The sequence below is a fragment of the Dromaius novaehollandiae genome, chromosome Z (assembly GCF_036370855.1).
Source record: "Dromaius novaehollandiae isolate bDroNov1 chromosome Z, bDroNov1.hap1, whole genome shotgun sequence".
Lineage (NCBI taxonomy): Eukaryota > Metazoa > Chordata > Aves > Casuariiformes > Dromaiidae > Dromaius > Dromaius novaehollandiae.
In genome coordinates this window covers 31,103,455-31,130,343 of record NC_088132.1, presented here as the reverse complement: position 1 = coordinate 31,130,343, position 26,889 = coordinate 31,103,455, and the positions used below count along the sequence as shown (strand labels likewise).

General features: G+C 41.7%; 1 protein-coding gene across 4 annotated transcripts in view; it reads left to right on the top strand.

The window, feature by feature from the left end:
- The window catches only part of LOC112978825 (protein patched homolog 1), a 74,586-nt gene extending 48,237 nt beyond the window's left edge, over positions 1–26,349 (top strand). For 2 of the 4 annotated variants that reach the window (XM_064502405.1, XM_026092568.2), the window contains exons 16-24: positions 5,220–5,362; positions 7,439–7,622; positions 9,237–9,517; positions 11,057–11,194; positions 14,890–15,032; positions 18,062–18,161; positions 19,536–19,790; positions 20,900–21,428; positions 23,120–26,349. In XM_064502405.1, the coding sequence (XP_064358475.1) occupies positions 5,220–5,362; positions 7,439–7,622; positions 9,237–9,517; positions 11,057–11,194; positions 14,890–15,032; positions 18,062–18,161; positions 19,536–19,790; positions 20,900–21,427 (1,772 nt within the window). In that variant the 3' untranslated portion in view covers position 21,428; positions 23,120–26,349. Of the gene's footprint in view, positions 1–5,219; positions 5,363–7,438; positions 7,623–9,236; positions 9,518–11,056; positions 11,195–14,587; positions 14,828–14,889; positions 15,033–17,835; positions 17,872–18,061; positions 18,162–19,535; positions 19,791–20,899; positions 21,429–23,119 lie in introns of those variants that run through there. The other 2 variants (XM_064502406.1, XM_064502407.1) reach the window with 2 other exon arrangements.
- The last annotated feature ends 540 nt before the right edge of the window (positions 26,350–26,889 follow it).

Here is a 26,889-nt window from a genome sequence, read left to right as displayed (position 1 = left end):
TTATTGGACTGGGAGCTTACTACACATTCTAGATTTCCTATCAAGTATCCTCACACTTTCTGTGGTACTGTTTTATCTGTGCTGAACTATAACTGGGTGTGGGGAGGGGAAGTTCTAGGTAGTCTGGTGATAAAGTGGGCTTATTAAAGTCATGCTATTACAATTATTCAAGTTGAGGCAAATAAGTTTTTTGTATTTCAAATAAATAAGTGTTTCATCTCAGGAAATTTAGCAGTTCTCTGTTGTGAAACACTTTGTGCCCAGAAATGCTTCTGTCCTACCTCTGTCTTTCTGTTGGAAGAATCTCCGGGAAGCTTTTGCCAACAGAAAAATAAATTGTGCTGACCTACTGAGACTGTAAATTTTAACCTTAGCTGTTTACAGATGGCTAATGCAGCCAATGATTCTTAGAAAACATGTACATAACTGTCAGTATTTGGCTGATTTTCTTCTTCTGAAAATATGTTGGGCAATATTAGGAAAGCTGAGGCCACCAAGTGACATGCATAATAAACAAAATGATCCAGTTTCCTGTTTATTTAATGCACTGATAAATCAGGCAAGGCAGGATTTCAGTTATTCGTTCTTTTAAATAGTTTTCTAACATTTTGGATCCATTCATTGCAATCGTCTTACTGGAAGTTTTACTTAAAATATTTTGCTCACATAAGTATATTCAACTGCAAGAGAAGGCAATACTGGCAGGAAGAAAATGCAGCATACCTTAGATGTTTCGCTCGACTGGAACTTTACTACACTTCCTAGATTTTTAAGCGAGCATCTTCATGCATCCTACAGGGCTTTTCCAAATTCTCTTTTAACTTCAGTGTCTTGTTTATTTTTCTTCTTTTTTTGGATATTTTTACCAATACAATCGGAAGAAATGCAGCAGGCTGTGGGCTGTTTGGTCCAGTCCGTCCGTCCACCCGCACCGATGCAGAGCTGTAAAGTAGATAGGAATCTGCAAGTTGCTGACTCAAGGAGAGGTTGTTTTTTGTAGGAGTGAGTTCAGTGTCTTCACGTATGAGTGCTGACCCTCAGCGGTGCAGTTTGCAGTGATAAAGGCAGGAAGAGGCAGCCTTGGATCTGCTTTGCTGCTGGTTTCTCCCACTGAAACGCTGGAGATTAGACCCCTTAGACCCCCTGGCGTTTTTGAGGCCGTAGAGCCTCCCAGCGGTGTTTGCATTCCCCTTTTCCCTCTTGCAGGCCCGCCACGTACCTCCCCTGGTGCTTCTGCTTCAGACACCTCCCATCCTGCCTATAATCCTCCCCTTGTGCCAAGGACTGTCCATGCAACCCCCACCCAATGCCAGGGGCCTGCACGTCTCCTTCCCTGCGTAGCATGTATGTGCACATGCAGGAGCTCTCCTACAACTGCACTTGTCCCGTGTTTTTGGAGTGTTCCTGCTCTCTTCTTACCGCCCACGATTACATTGCCCCTTCTGTTTCTCTGTTAGCCTGAGTTACACTGAGACGTTAAGGTGACTGGTGGTGTTTGGAGTGCTCGTTCCAGTCCTGTGACAGAATCGGTAATTTTTGCCCATCAGGTTCAGAATTAATGATTATGATTAATACTAAGCATTTAGGTCTGTGTCTTGACACCTCCCCACAAAGTGACACAGTTAATACAAAACAGCTGGTTTGTAAAGGCACAAGACCATCTTTGCAGTTTTCTACTGAATTTATAACACTAAAGGAGATGAATATTTTATCGATAGAAAGAAGTTACGTTTTAAAACATTACGAGGAATTTATGTAATAAGGGGAACTAAACTATTATGGTAAAAGCTGTCACATTCATCATAATTATGGGATTATGTGAAGGTGCAGACAGTGGAAAACAGAGTAATACTTCTGGCCATTGCTAACTGGGACTGATACTGAGGGAGCAGATTGGAGGGAAGGTGAAAACAGATTTTACAAATGAGACAGTTTTAGGCTGAATCCAGGGAAAATCCTGGGTGAGCATAGGAATGGTTATGTTGGTGCATTTTTGCATGCTGGAGAGAGCAGGATAATCAAGGTAGGGGTAACTTCATTTGAACTTCATGGCTAATTCCCACCACTTCACTGGGAATTCAGTACTAGAGATTAATGGCTCAAGATGGCCTTCTGACACCTCCGCATTCGTCCGGCAGAGTACGCGATGGATTGGAAGGAAGCGGTAGCATGTGAACAAAAGCATTTTTTACCCAGACAGCATGCTCAGTCCTAGCTACACGTTTCCACTGGTTTGCCTGCAGTGGAGTGCTTTCAGGCTAGCACACCTCTGTTCTCAGAGGTTGCCTTGTATTTTGCTTCTCCATAACAAATCCTATTAATGTATTTTCTGTTATCTGAAAATGCAGTAGAAGAGAGTTAACACTAATCATTCATTTAAACTGGAAATGTTAACATTATTGTTGTAAGTAAGTGACTGAATGTAAATGAGGTAGCTCGAATTCCCTGATGACTTGCAATTAGGCTGGGTTTTGCAAAGGGTAATCTTCTCTCCGGTTTCGTGGTGCCAGCTGTTCACATGGGTCAGAAGGAATTCCTTCCTCACCCCTCTTCCAGCATCCCACATGCCTTTGGAGGATTTCACTTTCTTCTGAACTATCCAGCAGAAGTCACTGCTGATATGAAAAGAAGTCCCATACATAACATTTTAAAAAATTGCCTTCATTTTTGTAACTTTTACACAGGAAGGGGTGGACAAATTGCTTTTATCTTTCTGCCCAGAAATATTTCATTAATCTCAGTTATTTTTACAACAGATTAAATGCGTTAGTCATTGGTGTGAACAATTTATAATAAAAATACCGTTCACTTGGAAATCAGCAGCTCTGCTATTAATTTCAAAGTGTTGTTGGAATTTTTATTACTGAAATGTTGAAATCCTCTGGAATTGAAGCTCAGCTGATGATGGTTTCTTGGTATTCTTGCCAGTCTTCCAGGTTCAGCAGTGTACAAGCTCAGTAATGTAATGACCTGAAGTGTAAAGTGGTTAAGCCAGCTGAGAAATAAAGATAAAAAAGGGAGCTGGATTTGGGGGATGATCAGACTTGTAAGGGCTGGAGTACACACTGGGGGTGGGGGGAGCTGAGTAACTACCCACCATAGTAATGTAAAATGTACATGCCATTTTTTTAACATAATTTGCAGGCAACGTTACCAATTTGTGTTTGCAATGCATATATTTGGTATTGTGTGTCTGTTCAGCCCTGAGACAGGAGCTGGATATGAAGCCGTTCTGCCCCTGAATATTGTCTCACATAGCAGCTTGTGTGCTCCCCTTGCTGAAGAAAGCCGCTTTTATTGCGGCTGAAAAGCTAAGCTGCTCTTTGGTGGTCTCTCCTGCTTTCCCACGTTCTTCTTCAGCGGCCTCCCCTTAACTCCCAAAGTGACTTTTTACGTGACTGTTACGGATAGCGCAAATGCTCTCGCGTAGCTGTTTTCGAAGAGGCTGAAACAGAATAAAACAGTCTTCAGGAAAGACGGATCTGTGTTTTTGCACTTCCTCGGCGGTTTTCCCCACGCCGAGGGCCCCAGCAAACAAGGGGGCTGCAGGGTCCCTTCGAGGTCGTCGGGATACCTAGCGTTAATCGCCCCCTCTGTGGGCAGGGGCTGGCGGGCTGCGCGTGGCAGGTTTGGCAGGCTTATTTCACTGCTTTGTTCCCAACCTGCTGCCTTTCCGAGGGGGTACGGCTTTGTCAGGATGACGCGGGAGGCAGTTTTCCAGCGGCCGGGGGTAGGGGGGAGGAAGAGTTTAGACATGGGAATGAGCGCTCGGGCCCTGAGGCAGTGTCAGTCAGGCCATGTTTTCTCTTCCAGTGCTCTTATCTCCTTACAGCTGTAGCTAACCTATCAGCTCTGCGGCGATGGTTTTCATTACAGCTCCTCAGTGCAGCTGTGAGGTGGGTCGATGATTTCCACCAGCACCTCCACCAGCAGCAGCAGCAGCAGCAGCACCAGCACCCCCCGGCCTTTTCCTTCCTTTCCCTGGACATGCGGTTTGTCATCTGTTCGCAGAGAGCCTCCTTGTGCCGGCCTGCGGCTTCCTGTGCTAAATCTGATCCAAATTTGCGCTGTGAGGTATTCCCTCCCCCTTAAAGGGTGGCAAAGAGGAAAATAACAGTTGAGAGTGAATAGGTGTTGGCTGTGATCTTTACACGTGCTGGCAGCAGATCCCACGACTTGTATTAGCTGCACAAGTTGAACAGATGGAACAAATTGACAAAATCGTGTTCACTCACACTGCGCTCGACGAGCAGCTGAGTCGCTGTTTGAAGTTGGAAGTTGGAGTGTGGGGGTTTTTTTTCTTCCCCCGGTTGTAGTGGAATTTCTGGTTATATCATAGCCGCTGCTGCCTCAGTGCTCTGCGCTCGCCCAGGACGGTTAATGGGTGGCGCATGTCCTCTTCTGTAGCTTCATGTGCCTGGCTAGGATTTGGCAGGGAGGGAGGGTTGTATGGAGAGTGTCTCTCTTCTGGGTAATGGACTAAATCTCTCACCTGGTTTTAACTCCACAGTAGGCAATGGAGTTAAATCAGGGCTGAACTCAACCCCTTCTGTTTTGCACCATCCATGTCAGGGCAAGACTTCAGCTTTGGTTTGGGGAGGACATATATGAAAGAAGTAATAAATGCAAATACGACTATAGATTTTGAGCAAGATTATTCTAGAGTTGTAGTTTTTGAGGAAAAACACTTCGTTCTTTTAGACATTTTTGACTCTTCCTTGCATACATCTACAAGCAGAGTGCTAGGTTGCTCTCTCACATCCAGCCTTGTCCTGAGACAGTGATGTGGCTATGCCAGCTCAGGAGAGGCTCTGAGAAGGACAGGGGACCCGCGAGTCCTAATCTCATCTGCACTGTCTCCTTTGCTGTGAGAGGAAGCTCTTTATTCCAGTGCATTTGTCTTTTGCTAGCTCTCCTTTACTGGTCAGCATAACGTGGGAAGAGCCTGGACTCTCCTCCCTTGTACGTTTTTGCTTCTCCTGCCTTTTTCTGGGGGAAGTACTGGACGTGCAACTGGTAATTTTATCTTCCAGCATGCTGACTGTGAGGTGAGGAGACCAAATGGAGGATGCGTAGCTTTCTCCCTGCTTCAGCTGTGGAAGGTCACAGTTTATATTAAAAAGAATCATTATTATTGTTTCTTCCTACTGAAAATTGTTTTAAAGATCAGTTTCTTAACTGCATGTTTTATCTTCCTCATGCTTCTCTTAACTCTTCAGGACTTCAGGACGCATTTGACAGCGACTGGGAAACTGGGAAAATTACTTATAACAATTATAAAAACGGATCTGACGATGCTGTTCTGGCTTACAAACTCTTGGTGCAAACTGGCAACCGAGCAAAGCCCATTGACATCAGTCAGGTATTGTATCAGAGTCCATCCTGGTTTCTGCAGGAATGCACAATCCATCAGGAGTGGGGAGAGATGCGAAGAGCATGCCAGTGTCTTTTTTTCATCTCGATGAATTGAAATGCCTGAGTTATACTGACAGCATGGCCCCGCGAGGTTCACTAGAGGTATATGTGAGCTGCAGAGTCTGGCCTGCGTTGCAAGGTGTTCAAAATCAGCTCTGGGGATGCCTGTCTGTGGTCATTACTGACTGGCATGTGTTAAATGCTGCCTCTGTCCTATACACACTCTATTTCCTCTGAAATTGGTGTGAAAGATGCTCCTCTGCATCCACAGGTAGATGGAGCCTGGTCCCAGGCCAGACATGCAGCTAGTGTTAGCTTCGTTAACCTAAGTGGCATCGCTGATGATTTGAATTAAATTTGCTTATTGAGTTCACCTTCACTCAGCCTTCTGCTGTGACTTTGAATCTAGCATTTGCAACTCTTTCGTAGTTCCTATCAATTTATTCCAAAAGCATGTTTTTAAGGAAGGTGTTTATGAGTGATAGTGAATGGAAGGGGGCTGAAGTGATTATATGCTTTGTAGTGTTCTTATGTTGCCATTACTAAATATGGATATACTGTAGTAGAACTGAGCATGGCAGTTGGTTGAGCTGCCTAAATAAAATACATCTGAGCTTCTTTCATGAGGTTATCGCATAATATGACTGTATTTGCTGCTTTTTATTATCCTATTGGAAGGTGAAATGCTCAGTTTTTACTCCTTATGGTAGAATTAGATTTTAAACCTCTAAGAAAAATTTTGCAGTAACCTAGCTTCTCCTCTCCCAGCATCATCATTGACTCTCTGTGCTTTTAGGCAGAAAATAGTCTCTCTAATGAGCTTCTCGGTAGATCTGGTTATTGTCTTTCTTATTTTGCTGGCATTAAAGGTGACAGATTTACGAAGTACATTGTTCAAAGTTACTATGGTGTGTAAAACACACTGCTGTATGGCAGCATGCAGCATGCTGTCAGGTCTGAATGAAGCTTCAGCTATGAATTAGGCAAAGGAAGGGAGGCAAAGCAGAAAACCTTTAGTGAGGTTTTGTTCAGCAATATGTACCAGGTACCCTCTGGAACAAATGTGATTGGGCTACAGCTACTGATATAATTTCCTGTGCCTGGGAGGGGGAAAAGTGTGGTGCAGCCACAGGGGCTGAGCGCTGCACTAGGCAATTCCAAAGACAGCTTGAAGACATACAGTTGTTGCATATCCTGTGGATTAATTGAATCCAGATCCTTGGAATCCAGCTTTTTTTTTTTTTTTTTTTTTTTTTTGACTGCTGTCACTGTTGTTTTTCATTTCATTAAAAAGACCTGGACCTGGAGCCAAGCCAGAATTTTAAATAAACAAAACAAAAAAACCCGGTAACACTTTTCATCCACAGAGTCTCTGTCAGGGCTCTAGCTGTGCAGTATGTGGCTGCCAAACCCTCGAGGTGCACCACTGCTGCTTACCCCACAGATGCGTTTGCCCACGGTGACCCAGGGAACACAGCGCACTCGTCCGCTTTCTTGGCGCTGGGCATTTTCTGAATACATAGGTCATAGGAGGCAAGTGTTAGCAAAATTTATACAGATGTTGTTTTATTTTTATAGCTCTCCTCCATTTACTGGGTGGCATTTCCTTCAGTGTTAACAACAGAGGTTAACTGCACACAGACGTGTATAGGGACTCTTGCCAGGTTTTTTTCCCCTTTTTATAATATGTTTTTCCAACTTGGTTGTTTTTCACTCTTGGCTGCAGACAGTCTTTCAGAATTCAGATTTAATTTGCTCAGTCTATTCTGCAACCATCTGCTGATTTAGTTGTTATTATAAATATTTATTTATAAATAAGCACTTTCCACTGTCACTGCAGTTTAGATTTTTCTTCATTGTCAAACAATAGTTTTCTGATAAGTCATTTCAAGTGGAAGTTCACACTTTTTTCTTTTCCTCCTGTATGTATGTCACATCTCCAAGCTTTTTGTTGTAAGCTTTGCAGCAATGGCCCTAAAAGCAAAACTCCTTCTAAAAGGCTTCTGATTTTTCCATTTTTCAGTTGACTAAACAGCGTCTGGTGGATGCAGATGGAATCATTAACCCAAATGCTTTCTACATCTACCTGACAGCCTGGGTTAGCAATGACCCTGTGGCCTACGCTGCCTCGCAAGCCAACATCCGGCCTCACCGCCCCGAATGGGTCCACGACAAAGCAGACTATATGCCAGAAACAAGGCTGAGAAGTAAGTAACATTTCATCCTAATGTCTTACAGTTTATATAAGTGCCCCCACTCCTTCCTTCTAGTTGTAACTAGAGTTACTGGGTTACAACCCAGTAACAACTCTCCGTTGGTTGATGCTGCGCAGGGCTCCGAGGCATAAACAGAACAATATATTGTGTTGCTCCGTAGCCTCAGGAGACGGATGCTGTTGTGGAATACAGCGTAATGTGGCACCATTGCAGGCTTTTCTCATGTTGAAAAATGAGTTTTATAACAGTTTCTAGCAAAACTCTAAAAGCTTGTACTCGAGATTGCTTTTTTTTAATGTGACCTGTTAATCTGTATGAGAGAGAAACCTGGAGATTGCATGAAATTCCTGCCTGCGTCATTCTGGAGTTTCATCACTGAGACTGTATCATGTTTATCCTCAGTTCGTAATACGCAAGGATTTTTTATCAAGTTAGCTCATATGTATAAGCCACCCCCTCTGATACAGTGCAAGAGTTATTTTGGTAGGGGAGCAGTCTGTGTAAGTGGGTGTTCTCCATCCGTCCCTCCCACTCTGTGCCATTCACCACCTTGCATCCCGAGCAGTAATGCCTGTTCTTCGGCTTTGGATTTACTGGGAGGATTTCTAGTTGGACACCGGTGGGGAAGGGGAGAGGGCATGTGGGGGAGGACTGGTGCTCTTGGAAATGTGATTGGGTAGCAAGCTAGTTGTGCTGCAGTGTATCCGAACCCTAGAGCTTTGTGGCAGTCAGCCAAGTCTTGTCTTAATGAAAATTTATAGTTGAGATTATAATAGGGCAAATCATGTTTAGCAAGTCAACTGAATGACCCTGCAGGGTCTGGAACACACAACGGCAGTAACAAAATGCTTGTTGTGGAAGCTTTTTTCTCTTTTCTATTTTTTCTTTCTTGTGGTACAGTAGACTTAGCATTACGCTCAAAAAGGAGCATGGAGAGTTTACATTTGTCAGATTATTAAAGGATAAAAAGTTATGTATTTTCTTAGTAAACAATTATGTTTATACAGTTTTTCCCCCTCTTTTTGCCTGAATAACAGAACATGCATTTATGTTAGCTTTAAAAACTATTTAGCTTTAAAACTAACTTAAAAACTTTAAAAATATTTAGTGGAAATCTTAACCAACAGGCCCAATTCAAAATCATTTTTCTCTAGTTTTATATCAATGGACCATGATTGATCTCAGGGAAGTGACCTTTGATTTCAAAGCAACTACACCTGCATAAAACCAAAGACCATTTGGATAAAACGTTTAAGAAGATTTCTCTTTTATATTGCAGATATGGACTTTCAACGAGGTATTCAGTAAAAGCACTCACAGCTCAGATGAAGATTATTACATATTGAAATATCTCTAGTTGTTAAATTACATAAAACTCTTTGGGGACTTCATACAGAATGTGTTCATCCCATAGCACTGCATGATAAAATAGAGTCGTGTCCTGTACTGAAAGCTTTTAGCATGTTAGTTGTTTCAAAGATGTAAAATTTAAATTCAGTGCCTTTAAGCATTTTGCTATGGAGGACAAAATGTTTTGTTAACCGTGCTCTCTGTGTATCTCCTTCTTGCCAAACACGCATTTAAACATTGCTATCTTTTTCCTAGTTCCAGCAGCTGAGCCCATAGAATATGCTCAATTTCCTTTCTACCTCAATGGATTGCGTGAAACTTCTGACTTTGTGGAAGCTATCGAGAAAGTGAGAGCTATCTGTAATAACTACACCAGCCTGGGGATTGCCAGCTACCCGAATGGTTACCCTTTTCTGTTTTGGGAGCAGTATATTGGACTTCGTCACTGGCTCCTCTTATCCATTAGTGTGGTTTTGGCTTGCACGTTTCTGGTGTGTGCCCTCTTCCTCCTGAACCCCTGGACGGCTGGGATCATTGTAAGTTTATTATAAGGGTCTTTGTTGAAGTCAAATTCCTTTCAGCATAGCTCTTGCTGTAGTCGGGAAGGTTTTGTTTATGTCTGGGCCTCTGGTGGAGTATGTATATTGCATCATTCATTATATATTTATTCAACTTGAGGGGGTAGGGTTCATGCTAAAGGTACAAACCTTAATAACCTTAATCCTTTGGCCACCTTTTTGTAGCTTTAAAGGTTTCTTATAAAGGCACGTAAACTTTTGCCCTTGCTCAGATGCACATTAGCATAAGAAATAAGGACACAGAGGAGAATTAGGAGCTTTATTAAATATTGCAGCCATTTCTATTTAGTCGTGCCCTCCCTCTTTTATCAGAGAATGTTATTTTTCAAGTCAGTTGCTTGTGACTAACGTAAATTTGCCCACTGATTTCTGAATGTGAACTTCTTGGAAAGACTGAAGTGGTTGCACATTACACACTGTGAAAAGGCTGTAACTGGGCTATTGAGGAGAAAGAGCCATAAAATTATAAATTGAAGAGAATACTCCTCCATACTTTCTGCAAGACACCATAAGCCTCACAGTAAACATTCAAGTTAAATTGAATGATGATGTTCCTATGTTTAAATTCCATAAACTATCATATGGTTTATAAAATGCCAGAAGTAGAAAAGCGTGAAACAGTTACTAGTTTTTGTAATGTACGTTTATACGACAGGTATGTTAAAAGGTAAATGTTTAGTCTAGAATATTTTTCATAGCACTTAATCAAGCAATTTATGTTATTAATCTTGATTCATTAGCTTATAAAATAATTTATTGTAGTGCATACTTTTTTCCCTTGGAAAAGGGGTTTATTTTCAGAGTCCACCATCACTTTTACAAGTGTGTCTTTCTTTTTTCCTGCTTGGCTTTAGAAACTTTTAAGTTGATTCCACAGATTTCTTTCCCTCCCTTTTCCTCACTTTTTTTTTACAAGGTAAATGAAAGAAAAATAAAACTTTTCCCTTAGATTAAACTGTTTGCTTGTGTATATGCCATGTCAATCCCTCCAAGTATCTTTAAAGCTAAAAGGCTCTCTGCAACCTGAGACTTAGCAGCTGATTATAGCATTCACTTTCTTCTGTGTTTTAAACCTGCTCTGGAGTCATCCTCACTTAATTTGGAGTACTACAAAAAGAATTCCTATGCGGTATTTGAAAGGTAGTTTTTCTAGAAGGATTGTCAGAGAAACGGGTGAAAAAGAGGAAATTTATGTCCCAGTGGATATCCAGGAGCGGGAAGAATAAATTATTTTTTAGATCACATTGATAAATTGTAACTGACAGAAAATTGATGCTTAATCTGTTAACTGGTTATTGGGAAAATGATTTAAACAGGCTCTTTAGAGGGTCATTGCCATTCAGCACAATGAAATAAGGAAAAATGGCTTGTCTTTGAGGATGTGAGAGAGACTGCTTTGAAGGATGTGTTTTATAGCCCCGTGTTGTTTTGAAATATCTTTCCTCTTCATTTATCTAGAGTATGAGAAGTTACTAACAGCTGTTTGAAATCATCTAGGTGGTGGTGCTGGCTCTGATGACTGTGGAGCTGTTTGGCATGATGGGTCTAATTGGAATAAAGCTGAGTGCAGTGCCTGTGGTTATCCTGATTGCTTCTGTTGGCATTGGTGTGGAATTCACTGTTCATGTTGCTTTGGTATGTAAAACTAGGAAGCATTTTCAAAGTATTTTAAAGTAAAATGATGACTAATGTTACGATCACAAATCCTTACTTAGACTCCTAAGTCAGTGACCTTGCACAAAGTTGTGTGCGCTGTTTGGAGTGTCCTGGTAGAGCACGGTTGCCCTGATGAAATAGTTCCTGACCATGGAGTCAGTCTCCCAGGAGATAAGAAGAGGGAACACATTGTAGTATTTTAGTATTTAATGATGATTCTTGAAGGCTATGATTAAGATCACGTGTAAACATGTGGTATCTAGTTGTGTGAGCCATACAAAAAAACCAGACAAAGCTGAGCTCTTAATGCCCTTTATTTTAGTCCAGACTTTCCCGTCATTATCTGCAGCCTCGCTATTGTTGCCTCTCAGTGCTATGTAGCTGTTTGTGCCCACTTGTATGTAGATTCTGTATCCTTTGATAAAGGAGCCTTTGGAGGGAGATTTTTGAAATCAGATGTCATTTAATCTCTCTGGACCACTAAAATTTGAGTGATTTGGATTCTTCACACTAAAAATCTCCACCTTCTTTCCAGAACCCATCAACTATTAATAATGAGCTCAAATATGTCATCTTTAGAGGAATAGTCTTCCAGTGTTATACAGAGAACGGATGGGGGGGAATGTTTGAATGTCCTATGTAAATGTTTTCAGCATTGTCAGACTTGGGTGTCCAAATCTAGCATGCATCAAATCACACAGCTTTGTCAACTTGGTGCACAGAAGTGTGGAGCAATGATGCTTCTCTTGCAAGGTGGTGCTCAGGATATACAAAACTCATCCCACTGTATCTGATGGCAAATAGTGGAGTAAAGGGCTATTTTTCTGTGTTCACATTTGACAGTGGTTGTGCTCATCTTGCATATCCTAAGGATGAGCTTAGACAAAGGCCCGTTTTCTATTTTCTCAAAGTGCCAATTAAGCAATTTTGACAGTAAGTTGGAGTTCTTAAATCTTTTCTTAGAAACTGGGGAATTTAAGAAATTAAATGTTTTTATACTATGAATGAAAAGCTACCCATATTTTAAAACATTTTCTTTTTATCTGTTTTTAGCAGTGATAGGTCTCAAAACTTGCTCGACATTACATACAGGGAAAGCTCTCCACACACTCAGCATAAATCACTTTGCTATAAGATTATTCTAACCCATTTTTCAGAAGAACATTATTTTAATGATATCGTTTCCTTCATGGATTTGAATTTTACTGTGTTAAAAAGTAGGAAAGCATGAGTCTAATCAATATATCATCATCATCATCTCAGGAAAGGGATGCTTGCAGCCTACTGTAATCTCTAGTATGTTTGTACCACAGCAATACAAAAAGAAGTGAAAGGAAGGGGCTGGAAAGTGGTGGCAAGAGATGGAGAGAAATTGGATGAGGGTTTAGTGGGCCTTTTATACTCAAAAGGAAAAACTTGTAGACTGCTGAGAGGATCTGGTGACAATGAACACGAGATGAGAAGTAAAGGGGATCGTAGCACACTGGAGATTGCCAAATAGTGGGAGCATGTTGCAGATGAGGTGCACAGTTGGGGCTCATCAAGTGGCAGGATACAAAGAGTAATATAAAGACAAATATTAGGGAAAGTAGGGTAGGATTAAAGAAGAGCAGCTGGATGGCTCAAGTGGTGACCCTTCCCCCCCATTGCTACGCATAGTTAGAGTTTTGGACGTAAACCTCTTTGCTAAGGCTCACAATAGCTTGGGTAGTGTCAGAGATCAGCTGCACAAGAATTTCTTAGAAGTTAAAATTTAAAACAGAAAATTGGAATAAAGAAATAAAAGATGCTTCCTTTCTAAATGGGAAGAAACCAGTCTAACTTACAGATTTTTTTTTTTTTTTTTGAATTTATGGCTTAAGTTCAATGGCCAAGCAAATTTAAAATTGAATTTTTTTCATGTTGGCATGGAGTCAAAATCTTTCAAAAGTAGGCTTTAAAATGGAAAAAAAAATGCCTAGTAGACCTCAGATGATAGGCGCACTGCTGACCAGTATGTTCTTGTAACTTACTGAATATAAATAATCAAACCAGTGTTGCAGAAACAAAATATGCAATGCTGACGCTGTTGATACAGAAGTTAATTGAACTTGTTTAAGACAAATTCACAATCCACTCGTGGCTCAGCTCTCTGCTGCCACTTGTAAGTTGTGACCTCATTTTTTTTAATTCCTGCAAATAAATTTTTGAATTAACAGTGGGCTCATTGTATTATGCATTCTTTGAATACACACAGATAGTTATGCAGTGTATATAACTTGCTAATGTGTTTGTGGATCAGATTCCCACAGATCCCATTCACATGAGTTGTCTCATTGACAGCTGCCTTTACTCTAAAGGGGGGATTCTTTATTCATTTGTGAATATGGGAATGGAAAATGTGTCCTGGATACGTTAATTTTCCATGGACCACTGTTAATCCACTACTAAAGATTAATAATACATGTTCTGGCTTCCTGTGGAAATGAGGCTTGGGAATCTCACTCTGCTTGTCTATGTACCCAGTTTTGGTCTGCTTGTCCCACCAAATAACTTTTTAATGCATTGGCTGATTTCAGCCAAAATTTGTCAAATAAGTGAAAATAAGCTGCCAGAGAAGAGTGACTTAAATTCCAGGACCAAGAGCAAGATAGCTGCATGAGCTCATTTCTTAATAGGTGCTAGAAAATTCACCCAAGAGAAAGCCATTATAAATCACTGGAAAAACATCAGCCAGGTTTTTGTCTTTTTAACCTGCAAGTTGGACAATGAGAAGACAAATTCATAAGGATCAGTGCTTTGAGTGTTGGTACAGGTTGTTCACTAAGGAGTAACAGGGAGAAACAGGCATTTCACAAGCTGTGGTGTTGCTCAGGTAGTACAGTGTTAAGCACCATTCCTAAGGCAATTTTATGCATAGGGCTGCTAGCTTTTATGTAGCAAAAGCTGCAAAAACATGCATCTTGAGTGAAATAGAAACATTAAAAAAAAAGCAGCACACAATCTGGTAGTGTTGCTTTATACTGGTGCTGTTGAATTCGCTGGCAGCTTTCCTCAGTTGGGTGCTCACTGGGTACAATACCTGATAGTCTGGATCATCAAGCCTGTGAGCAGAAATGCCCTGTATTTTTGGAGGCTTGTGTGTAAAGTTAACAGAAAGACCTGATGCACGAATAAATGCTGCTGTGCGTGCGGCTGCCTGTGGGAGCAAGGGCTGCAAGTCCTTGGTCTGTTCCCAGTGCATAGGAGAACCGGAATCAATATTGGCTATTTTTACAGCAAAGTTTGGCAGCGATGGAAGCTACGTCCCCATGAAAGTGGCAAGAATAACCCTAAAATTTTTACACCCAAAGTGTTTTCGTTTTGAGTGTAAATGAAATTAATTCTTTGTAGGTAGAAAGAAGCAAGCTCGGAAACAAATGAAGAGCCTCTTGATGCAACCAGCCATCATTTCCAAAGTTATTACTATGGCTCTGACTCTAATCAATGGCTACTCCGGTCGTGCGGCTTCAGCGGCAGCTATGTCATATGACTGCGTCATCAGACCTGTTCTTGAAGCCTAGCCAGCTTTAAGGATACATTAATACACTGTAAATTGGAGTAATTAACTGGTGAAAAACTCTTTATACTATGAGAGAGTCTGTTTGAAAGGCTGTGTGTATCTGTCTAAGGAAATGGATTTCATTGTTTTACAGGCATTTTTAACAGCCATAGGAGACAAGAACCGTAGGGCTGTCCTTGCACTGGAACATATGTTTGCGCCAGTGTTGGATGGAGCCGTGTCCACTCTGCTTGGAGTGCTAATGCTTGCAGGATCGGAGTTTGATTTTATTGTCAGGTAAAGCATTTGTGTGCCGTGACTTTCTTTTTAGAATACAAATAAGTAGGCTTTCAATATTTAGTCATTTCAGTGTATCTGTCGTTTTATTACTATGCATGGTGTGTCACGCATGCTTACATCATGGTCCTGCTTTCCCTCTGTTTTGTTAACTCCTTGTTACATGCTCGGCTTCGCAGCGCTTCCGTTGCTGGCGCTAAAATCTGTTCCAGGAAAATCTGACTCCCAGCCTGGAAGGAAACAAAAGTGGCCCTCTTTAGTGAAGTTTGCTAATGCTGGAATTAAGTCAGTTTGAAGCAGCTGGCATTGTCCAGTACTGGCTGGATCGACCTTTAACCTTAAGGTCTTTCTTACTTACACGCACAGCTTTTTGCAGGGAGAGACCACATGGAGCTACCAACATGCCGCAAGTGACACTCTCTGGGCTGCCTTCTGCTATCTCCGTGAGGCTTTTTTAATGAACAGTTTATAAATGGGGGAGGAAAAAAGCCCTTTTGGGGAGTTAGGGAGCCATAAGTTCGAACACAGAACTTAGCATTAAAATTTTGTAAAGCAAAGACCTGAAGGCGCTTCTGTTTAGAACTACAGACAGGCAGACTGTTTCTTGCGGATTTAGTTAAGAATGTGAATTTGTCAAGTGTGAGAGGAGAGCAAGTTTTTCTTCTGAGAGGAATGTGAGAAGCGCAGTGAAACGGATCCCATTCTACTCCAAACAACCTGCGGAGCTCCGCAAAACGGCTCATCTCACAAGTAACACAGGTTCTTTGTGGCAAACTGCGATGCGACGCAATGCAATGCAATGCAATGCAATGCAACGCAATTAAAAAAATAAAAAATAAAAGCCCTGAAAGAGAACGGAGGTAAAACTGGGCCAAAAAAAAATGCTCTGAGAAATAACTTAACTACTTAGGTAGACACAAGCTGGATAGATGACCAGGCTTACCTGACATCCATTTGACAACAACAGCAACATGTCAGAGGCAGGAACTGAGAGAGTGGCTGCTAAATCTCATCGGGATTTTTTGTTTATGTATGTAAGAGATTTTCAGAAGGCAGGGAGTAGGAGCTTTGCAGGTAGGCCTAAGTACATTAAATGAGGATTATTACTATACTTTACAATATCTTTGCATGCCCTGAAGTAGAATTTGTGTTTCTTTTTCAGGTCAGTATATTTTATTTTATTGGTGGTGAAGTAATAAGGTGGAATTATTCTTTTAGGACCCGATCTTGTAAGGGATGGGACACTTTGATGTGTAGGTTACTAATAGATTAGCTGTAGATTGAGCACAAATTTACAGAGGTATATTTGCTGTGATACTTTCCTATTTAACAGGCGGGATTTTGGCAAGGACATTTTTGGGTCATAGCAAATGGATGTCTGTAGCAACCCTTCACTCCAAATTTGGATTGGATGTTCTCTTAGTATATAAAATGAGCCTTTCAACTTTTCAACTTCTGTCATTTTACTTTCTTTGCCCATTAGTTTCTCATTTTCTAGCGCAATCTGACTTTAGTTTGCTGTGTTTAAAAAATAAAATAAAATAAACTTTTGGAGCCCAAGCATTGCTATAGTGGGTGAAGAAGACCCCAAACTTCCGGAAAGGGATAGATTAGTCCAACGATGTGGAAGATTAAGTAAATTAACAGACACTGTATACACCAAGTGGTCAGAGCTATAATCCTCCTGTTTATCCTAGTGTTAGATGGATGAGATGCAAATGTTTTAATGCCTGTTGTTGATCTCTGTCCCAGTATAAAGTTCTGGTGGTTTATGTTAGTGGAGTAGATTGGTTCCCTGATTTTTGCTAATGCAGATCAGAAATCTGAAAATGTTTACACTAGCAGGATATTTGTAGTTTTACAGGAGGCTGACATCCTTGATCAGATAGGGAACCACGGAGGCCGTAAAGTTTGCTGCCATCTAGACAATGTAATCAGCAGAGCCATTAGCCGCAAACTTGCCCTCGGTTCTTCTGCTGCCCCTTCTCCGTCAGGAACTTAGCCGAGGCCCGCTCCTCGAAATCATTAGTTGCAACGCAGCCTTAAGTTTAGTCTGAGCTCCAGCTGTGCCGAATACCAACTAGCAAGGCTTTCCTTTTACTGACAGGTTTACCTTGGTATTCATGAAGGATCCCAGACCTTAGCCCTCGATGGTGGGAAAGGACAACCACTTGTGCACTTTCCTCTTCTTCCATAGTACTTGAGCCTTTATGTTTGAATTGGCTGACGCAAAACAAGAGTATTCAGAGATGCTAAATTGTTCAACAAAAGATTAGCCGGCAATGCAGCTCTGCCATTGTGGAGTGCTCTTACTCGGTACAATGCTGAAGCTCGCTATAGAATGGGCAGCATTTTCTTTGCGGAAAGCTGGTTCCTGTGTTGTAAAAAGGTTGCAATTGGAGCTATTTGGTAAAAGTGGAACTCGCAGAACTCGAGGCGGAAAGTTGTGATTAATGAACAGCGAAGGAAAGCCTTACCTGATACACTAGAGATTTAATTAGAGATTCGGCTGTAAGATGCAGAAGCATTTCACAGTGGATTAGCTGCTGGGAGAAGTGGGCTTCTTTCCTTCTAGGCTAAATTGTTTAAATTCTACACCCTTCACTTCATTTGTTTGCTTCTGCTGGGTTTTCACTAATGGGGGCCCCTTTTCATTGTGTTTGTGCTTTCAATCCGTTCAGCCATTCACTGCACATTCCATATTTTTGTGTTTGTGTAACACATTCATAAATAACATTACATGCTGCCAGATTCTGGAAAATTAACAAACGTAATTTTCTCTCTTTCCTTTATCAACTAACAGTTTGGGTTGTGGAATGTAGCTTCTCTAATCCAAAAGGTAAAAAACTATATCTATATATAGAAAGTGATACAATTATTTAGTACAATGTTAGTAATACTTGAGATTGACTTTAGTATATGTGTTATTTTAATACTCATATATTTAGCAGTAGTAGGTAATCCCTTATTTCTAACAATATTTGTGGCTGCTCTTCTCCTTTCTTCCCCACCCTTATACCCTACTCCAGGTATTTCTTTGCTGTTTTGGCAATCTTAACCATTTTGGGAGTTCTCAATGGACTGGTGCTGCTTCCTGTTCTTCTTTCGCTCTTTGGACCATACCCTGAGGTCAGTAAAACTAATGGTGAACAGAAGAAATAATAATATTCTCTCCCGCCAACCCTTTTTCTAGAAACTTTTTTTTTAATTCTCTGTAATTTTTTTTCATTTTTAAGTGTATTACTCTGTTTCTATTTTAAATCTTTATTAAATGTGATTTTTAATGTATTTGATATTCTTTTATTAATTAAAGTATGTTTTTAGTAAGTATTGTTTTAAAGGCTGCAATTGGCAACCCAGACACAAATGTAGGATTAGGTAAGCTTTGAAAAGAAGAATACGATATGCAAACTAGTCTGTAAAACCAGACTTTTCCCCAGCATTTTGCAAAAGATGGTTCCTTTTGTACACACACCTTCTCCTCTCCTACCCCACTGCTTCTGTTGCTTTCCTCAAAATATTTAACTCAGCAGACCACCAGGGAGGCCTGTGTGGACCAACATGCACCAGTGGTGGTCCACAGACCACACCTGGATAACCAGGGCCACAGGACTGCCCAGGGGTCCCCAGTCCCGGCACCCCTCCCTGTGGCACCCTCTTGGCTCAAGCAAGGCTCTTGGTGGGTGGAAGGCTCCCCTTGGAGGTTGAGGACATGGCAGTGTAAAGCCCAAGTCTGGCAAAAAAGGGTTCCTAGCTGTCAAATTTGTATTTGATTGTTCATTATCTGCCCTGTAGTTGTTAGGATTATTGTGTTATGTAGGGATGTCTTTATTCTGCTTTATTAGAAGGCAGTAATGCAGTAATGGTATGCTGCGTGTTTCTGTATGTGTGTGTATATAAAAATAAAACACAGGGTATATTTACAGGGCTACTAATATTTGAGATGTATTATTTTGGGGTTTTAGCATTAGTAAAACAGTTTTGACAACAGTGCATAATCTCTTACGTATCTAACAGTGTACATGGCTGTTGCCTATTCAAACAGTATATATATGCCTATTTTATTATTATGTATGTTACAGTTATGTGCATATCCATCTTTGTAAATAGACACTGAACCAAATTAGACATGCCCATTTGAAATGATTTATGGAATGACTCTTAATGTATGCTGAAGGGGGAGGCAAACCCAGGAACTATTTGTATATTTTTAAGCACAAGTGCAAGTGTGCACCCACATACATGCACTTGCTGAGACAGTGATACGTAGAGGAATATGTATAATCCCATACACCTCCACAGATGGAGATCATGTCTCCTTTTCTTTCACACATTTTTCAGTGTGATACAAATCTTGATCAGAAAACGAGTGCTAAAGTTCTCATGGCTCAGAAAAGTGTATTTGGCAGAAGAATACTTATATTAAGCACTAGTAATTATAAGGGTAATATTTACAGAACGCTGCCGAATGCTAACGCTTGTAATTGTAATTGCCATTATCAGGTTTCTCCAGCCAGTGGACGAAACAGGTTACCCACGCCATCTCCTGAGCCGCCCTCCAGCATCGTAAGGTTTGCACTGCCACCCGGGCATACAAACAACGGGTCAGATTCCTCTGATTCAGAGTACAGCTCTCAAACCACCGTGTCAGGCATCAGTGAAGAGCTCCATCAATATGAGGCCGCTCAAGGCCCTGGGGCACCAGTCCATCAAGTGATAGTGGAAGCCACTGAGAATCCTGTCTTTGCAAGATCCACCGTAAGTTGCTCACGTATTGACTGGAGAGAGGGCAAGAAGAGGGGGAATTTCTGTTTAAATCTATTTCTGTGGGAAAGCTGCAATATTTCTTTTATGTTTCTGGCTGATTGTGCTTTGTTACTCTGTAATGCAAATAGCTAGAATTTAGACTACTCGTAGACGGGGCATGAAGGCTTTCATCACCCTCTCCTTTAGAATCAAGCTGAGGATAAAATATTGGTACCAAAGCAGAGGTCTTTGGCTCGTGTAATTGCTCTTTTATCATATTGGCACCAGCCACAAGAGAGAGATCTCCATCTGCTCGGTGGCTGTCCTGGGCGACCTGGCGGAAAGAGATGGGGGAGAGGTTAAAAGTTTCAGCGTCATCCACGCAGCGCCCGTGGGTCACCGCCTCCCCATACCTCTTCTCTGGCAGCACACTGTTGGGGAGAAAGATTGACAGAGCCCAGAAAAAAGTAGTTTCAGGGTTGTACCAAATTTTGGGCATGTTGCATCTTGCTGCTGGGTTGGTGTAACTGTGATTTCAAAGGAAAGTGAAAAAGCTCTGTCTCCTACCCCCCATGACGCTGCATGCTGAGCTGCAATGCGGATCTGTTTTTGTTCAGCAGAGGCCTAAAAATAGGTACAAGCACAGCCACATTTGAAGTTGGTCACGGTTTATTGACTGATGTGGCCGCTGTGCTTCACGCTTTTTACAGAAATCCAGAAAACAGATTCCTACAGTCTATACACAGGATGTTAGTGGGGTAGTTTGTGTGTACCCTGTGTGAAGTAGACCCTTTTCCAAATGCCTGCATTTCTGCTTGTTGAATCAGTTAAGATCAGCTGCTTGCTATTCATTTGTTTAAAGATGGAGCAGTATGTAGGAAGCATATATATTTTCAGCTATAGTCCTGTGTTTATCTGAAGTTATGCTTTCTAGCTTGTAACAACTTCAGACAGAAACCATCTGGAGAAATGAGCAGGTTTAAGACTCCAGAACACTACCTTTATAGATTCGGAACCAGGACAGTACCATCACAAATGTTACTCCTGGCACAAAATATGAAAAAGCATAATATTGTTTGCCATGCTTTGTCAGAGGCATTAACCGTGCATCTCCCTTTCAGGTGGTTCAGCCAGAGACAAGGCACCAGTCAAGTCCCAGATTACAGTCAAACCCAGAGGCCGGCACCCAGCAGGCCTGGCATCAGGGCAGGCAACCCAAACGGGAAGCGAGGGAAGGGCTGCGACCACCTCCTTACCGCCCTCGCCGGGACGCTTTTGAAATTTCTACTGAAGGGCACTCAGGACCCAGCAATCGGGATCGCTTGGGCCACAAGGCTCGTTCTCACAACGTGAGAAGCCCCGTGTTCGGTGCCGTGGGTGCCTCGGGACCGGCGTACTGCCAGCCTATCACTACTGTGACTGCTTCAGCTTCAGTGACTGTTGCTGTCCACCCTGCTGTGCACAGCCACAGCTCTTGGGGAGGGAGCTTCCCGTCCTACGAGGGGTACCATGAAGCTGACCACGGGCCCTTTGAGGACCCCCACGTGCCTTTTAATGTGCGGTGTGAAAGAAGAAACTCTAAAGTAGAAGTTATAGAACTGCAAGATGTTGAATGTGAAGAAAGGATACCTGGCAACAGCTCAGAGTAAGGTAGGTCTGTCTCCTGTAGTCAGTAGCTTTGTCCGTCTCAGGCAAGGGTGTGATCAAAAGAAAGAGGAAAGATGAGATGAAGTGCCTTTCCTTCAGGTAGGCTTTCTTCTCAGTCCCTGATCATCTGGAATCTGCTGACGTTTTTGCCCTAGAAATTCGGTTGGATAAGATAGTATTTGACAATATCTTCTTATTGTACTGCTGTACAAACATGAAGTACTTCCAAAAGCCTTGCAAAATGGGTACGTTTGTATTTCAATCCCAGTCTGCTGGATGAGGAGAATGCAGCAAGGACACTGCGTAGCCTGTTCCAAGCTGCGCAACTGCATTTCCTTTCGGCAGATCCTGTGCCCTCACTGAAGCAGGCTACCTTCTAAAACGTCACATATTGCCTCGGAGAGGGTGAAGTTGCCAGCTCCTTCAAGAGTTGTCCTCCTTTGAATAAAATTCAGTGAAAGAATTTGAAGTCCATAGAGAAGACTGAGTCCCTCTGGGAGACGGGCTGAGTGGAGAGGCAGGAAGGCCCCACCATGGGGCTGCGCTGCAGGGTGACCCCCATGCTTTGGGGGTGAGGCGCTGCCCCAGCAACCTGCCCCATGAGCTCCCAGAGTGGGGGGATCCCTGGGCTGAGCCCTCTGTTTTGTTGGGAGCAGCTGCAGTGGCCACCACAGATTTGTCTGGGTCAGAGCTGGTCTAGCAGGACACCTGATACCTTCCTGTGAAATAATATGCTGCTGGTTCACCCAGGAAGTTGTGTGACTTGAAACTTAAATCGTGGTTTCTCTTTGGGCTAGCAACAGAAAGTTGCAGGTAGTAGCGCTGTTCAGAACAGACAGGATACTTTAGAAGATGTTTGGGGAGGAATAAAGCTCTTATTTACTTTAAAATTTTCTATTAATTTTATGGGGATTGCTTTGAAGGAGAGGAACAGACTGAGTTTTTACCCTAAAGCTTTTGGGGGCTTGTAATGGGAAAGCAGCTTCTCACCATTTTAACTTATTTTTTGCATCTTTTGGGGAAGAAAAAACTGTATTAAAAATAGTGCTAAATCCTTACTTGAGCTTTTGGTCCCTGTTTTCTTTCTCTGCTTTGCTTTTCAGTGACAACACTATTTTGACTAAACCAAGTCATTTTATTTTGGTTGTAGAAATACTTTGTACTATATGTGCGCACACATACGTACGCATGCACAAAATTCTGATGGAGATTTTTTTAATACTCCTGATAAAAATCACCTTCTGATTTATAAAACTTCTCTGCAAATATCCCAAAGTGCAAATAGATGTGAATGCGTTTATCCTTACAGTCTAGGAATATGGTTAGTAGTCATATCCTCAGAATAAGGAGGTACTCAGGCTCAGAATTTCCAAGCTGAATGGCAGGCTACTAGGAGAATCTTAACTGTGCCCCGTATCGGATGCAGCTTCTTTCTCCTTGAAGAGTCCGTGGTTTTCATTGAATCTGTGGCAAGTATCTAAAGCTGGGTATTCAGAAATCAAGGCATCTACGCTTTTTTAATTGGCATCAGTATTTCTCTACTGGGAAGTCCATGACTGAGATGAAAAAAGAGCCCACATTTCCTGACTGCTAACTCTAACCACAAGAATCATGAAAAAAGTTTTGGATTAGCTTGATTTGTTTTTCTTGAACTGCAGTGAATGTTTGTGGTTTTTTTCTTTTTATTTGTAAAGGGTAATAACTGAAGCAAAGAAGAGGCCAAAGATGGAAAACTGTATTTCCAGAACTGCTTGAAGAGAATTGCTTGAAGTTGTGGAAAAGGACATGCTGCATCAGGACAACAGTTCACTGTTACTGTAACCTATTGTATTATTTTGTTAAATATTTCTATAAATATTTAAAAGATGTACACATATGTAAAATACAAAAGAACAATGTAAAGTAGTATAATCTGGAGTCATTTGCCTCCAGTTAGAGTGGGGACAATATTGTTTGTGCTCTGTACTTATTGTACATTGATCTCTGTGCCACAACTAAGCTTAATCTAGTTCTAAATTTCAGCATAAGTTGCTGCTGCTTAAATATTGTATAATTTACTTGTATAATTCTATGCAAATATTGCTTATGTAATAGGATTTTTGTTTTTGTAAAGGTACATGTCTGTTTAAAATATTTTAAATTTGCGTATCACAACCCTGTGGTAGTATGAAATGTTACTGTTAACTTTCAAACACGCTATGCGTGATAAATTTTTAAAATAAGCAGATATGAAGAAAAGCACGTTAATCTTGGAGGCTTAAATAGGTTTAGCTGTGTGCAGGTTTTGTTTTGCTGTGTGTATCCATGTGTGCATCTGGAATTGTGCATGCTTGTGTGTGTATGTTCCCGGTGTACTGTAGTTTATCTCTTTTACTGTACGGTAACCCTTAGTGGGCTTAGAAACCCCCTGATGCTGGTGCAAGTCTGGCTTTCCCTGTTAGTAGGCACTAGTGAAAACCGCATTGGTGTCTACCAACACGTACCATAGACTGCTACCATCAGAGGGCCAAGGCGAAAGAGAAGAGAAGACAGGGAGTCAGGGTTTGGGGTTGTGGTTCAGTTTCCCACTCTGTTAATGACTTGGTATACCTTGACTTTGGTCAAGTCACTTAACTGCCCTGTGCCTCAGTTTCTCAATCTGTAAAATGGGTATAATTATACTTACCTACCTCCCAGGAGAGTTGTGAGGCTTAATTATTGTTTGTGAAGTGCTTTGATGTTTTTCATAAAAGGTGCCAGGTAAGTGCAAACACTATAACCATTCTTTTTTCACTTCAAAAGGTGCTGGATATTGAGAGGTGCTGGTGGTTATAGAAATTCAATAAGCATATGCCTTATTTTGATGTCGATACTGTTAACTATGAGTGGCATTATAAGCTGAATAATGTAATTGATGGTGAGCCACAGCTCAGCTGTGTCCTTGCAGCGTTCAAAGCAGTATCCTCTGTCACCTTATTTTCATGGCAGGAAGGAGGTTAATAGTGAGTGAGAAAAGTCAAATGGAAGGATGAAAAAATATATAAAAATCTTCTATTTTCACTTATTAAATATAAATGACTTTCTATTGGGTCCAGGACTGTAATGAATGACACATAAGGCCTGGGGTGTTTTTTTTCCCCTCTGTTTGTTTGTTTTTTCCCATGCTGCATTGGCACTTTTAATTAAAACAGCTAAACTGGGATCCCTTTGCGAAACTAATTTAGCTTTTTTATTATTGTTGTTTTTAAACTAAAGATGGATTGCTGCAGGTGAAGGGCCTGAAAAAATACAATCTCTACGTTCCTGTTGGAACCAAATCCTAAGAGCGGAGAACCTTAATTTAAAATACTTGGAAGTTCTCCTTCTCTCTCTCTCCCTCCATCTTTTTCCTGCCCTTCTGCAAGCTGTTCTTCAGAGCATGTGGATGTTCAAATACGTATTCAGAGCCAAACAAAAACAGCTAATACTCTGTTTCTAAGCACAGCGCTAGTGGGGTTTTTCTTTAAAAACGACGCCTGAACAGCAGCAGCCGATGCTTTGATGGTAAAGCGCATTTCTGCAGCGGCTGCCAGGAGTCTCTCTCTGCCCGCAGACCTTCCCAGCCCGGCGCATGAGGGTGACTCGAATGCACAAATTCTCGTGCCTTTTTTTCTTTGCTCACTTGAAAACACTTTGACACGAGGCACTTGTTTACAGATCTCCAATGTGAACGTGCTCAGAGCAGGCGGGAGCCTGGCGGTGTTCCCGCGATGCATAAGCTACTGTTTCGATGCACGCTGAGGGTCAAAGTCGCGACTGCCTCTCGGTCCAGGTCACTGTCTTAACGCGACAACTCTGAACGGCAAAAAGACGAGGGGCTCCGATCCAGCACGAGCAGCGTAGCCGCCTCAGAGCAGAAAAGCTCTGCGATAAAACCTTACGGTCCCAGTTGGCAGCGACCTTCAGCTGCCAGGTGCGCGCTCCCGCCTCGGGTCGGCAGGGCTCCCGCCGGCACCGTGCTCGCTCCCTCCTCTTCCTCGGAGGCAGCGGCCGGTGGGGCGGGCGAGGAGGCGCCGCCAGGCCTCCCGGCCACCTCGGCCCCCTCCCTTGCTGCGTGCCCGGGCGCGCGTCTGAGCCGCCTGCTGCTTCGTGCACCACGTAGGCTTGCTTCTCCGGTAGTCACATTGGCAAAGGGAGAACCCAGTGGCTGGCAACATTTCCTTTGGGTTGTTTTCTTTCTTTTTTTTTCTTTTTTAACTTTTTTTTTTAATCGTGGGTGATATTTATATTTTTGTATGATAAGAATGTTTTCTTACAGTATTTGTCATGCCAGTTTATAACAAACAAAATGCAGGGATTTTATTTCTATTGGAAACACTATTACATCTATGTTTTTACTTTTTAATGGATTTTTATTTGTATAGAGTGCTTACTAATGTTAAATAGGAAAGAGTATATAACATTTACATTAAGGACTCGTCGTAGCTTTTAGCGTAAGGAGTTAAAAGGAAAAAAATATTCAAACTGGGTCTCATTGCCTGCCTATTTTGGTAGGCGTGGGTTTGTGTCATTTCAGTTACAAAGATAAAATTATGCCATATAATTTATTTATATGAAAATTTATTTTTGTAGTGTACATAGTAGTCATCAAGTCTTTTGACAGAAGTATATTTTTAAAGAGTTTATATGTAATGATGATACCATTATGTTTTGGAACACTGCTGAGATGTGATTACGGTGCACACTTTTCCTTGTAAACCCCCTGGCAGAAAAGAAAGTGTTTAACAGTGTTAAGAGAGAAAGAGAGTGTGAATATTCATATAATTCTGAACTGTGTTTTAGTTACCATTTGTGATCTAGTGTGGTTCGCATTTTAAACCTTGAATGGAAATTGTACAAACTCTCTAAATATTAATGTTCAAACACTGATAGAAATTCTAACATGAATAAAAAATATTATAACTTATTGGTTACTGATTTGGTTGTTTCTAGAATACTTTTTTATGCAGTGGCCAAATATGCAGGAACGATCATTCAGTTATATTGATCACTATGGGGAGAGTCGCAGTCGTCCTTCAGAGCCCACGCCGTATCCTGGCAGCTCTGCTATGTGCTGCCGTCAAACCGTTACTGTGTCACCTGCCAGTTTGCACATTCCTGGCCAGAGCTGAGCCTAAATCCGACTCGCAGTATCAGTCTTGCTTCTGAACCGCAGATTTAGGCGGTTCAGCAACCTCGGCGCCCACATCTGGAGCCTCCGTCATGTGGAGCGTGAATCTGGCGTGTCCCAGTGTTCGGGACGTTGGGAAGAGTCACGTTCGGCCTGTTTTGGAGAAGGAACAAATTCTAAAATTACGCCTAAATTGTGACGTGTGGGTGCTTGTCTGTTTACTCCATTGCCTTTTTTACATCTTGGGGGGATGGATAAGGGACTGGATTACACACTTCTTTTTCTTTCTGAACAAAGCGTTTTATGTAAACGATTAACACTTGGCTATGGCAGTTT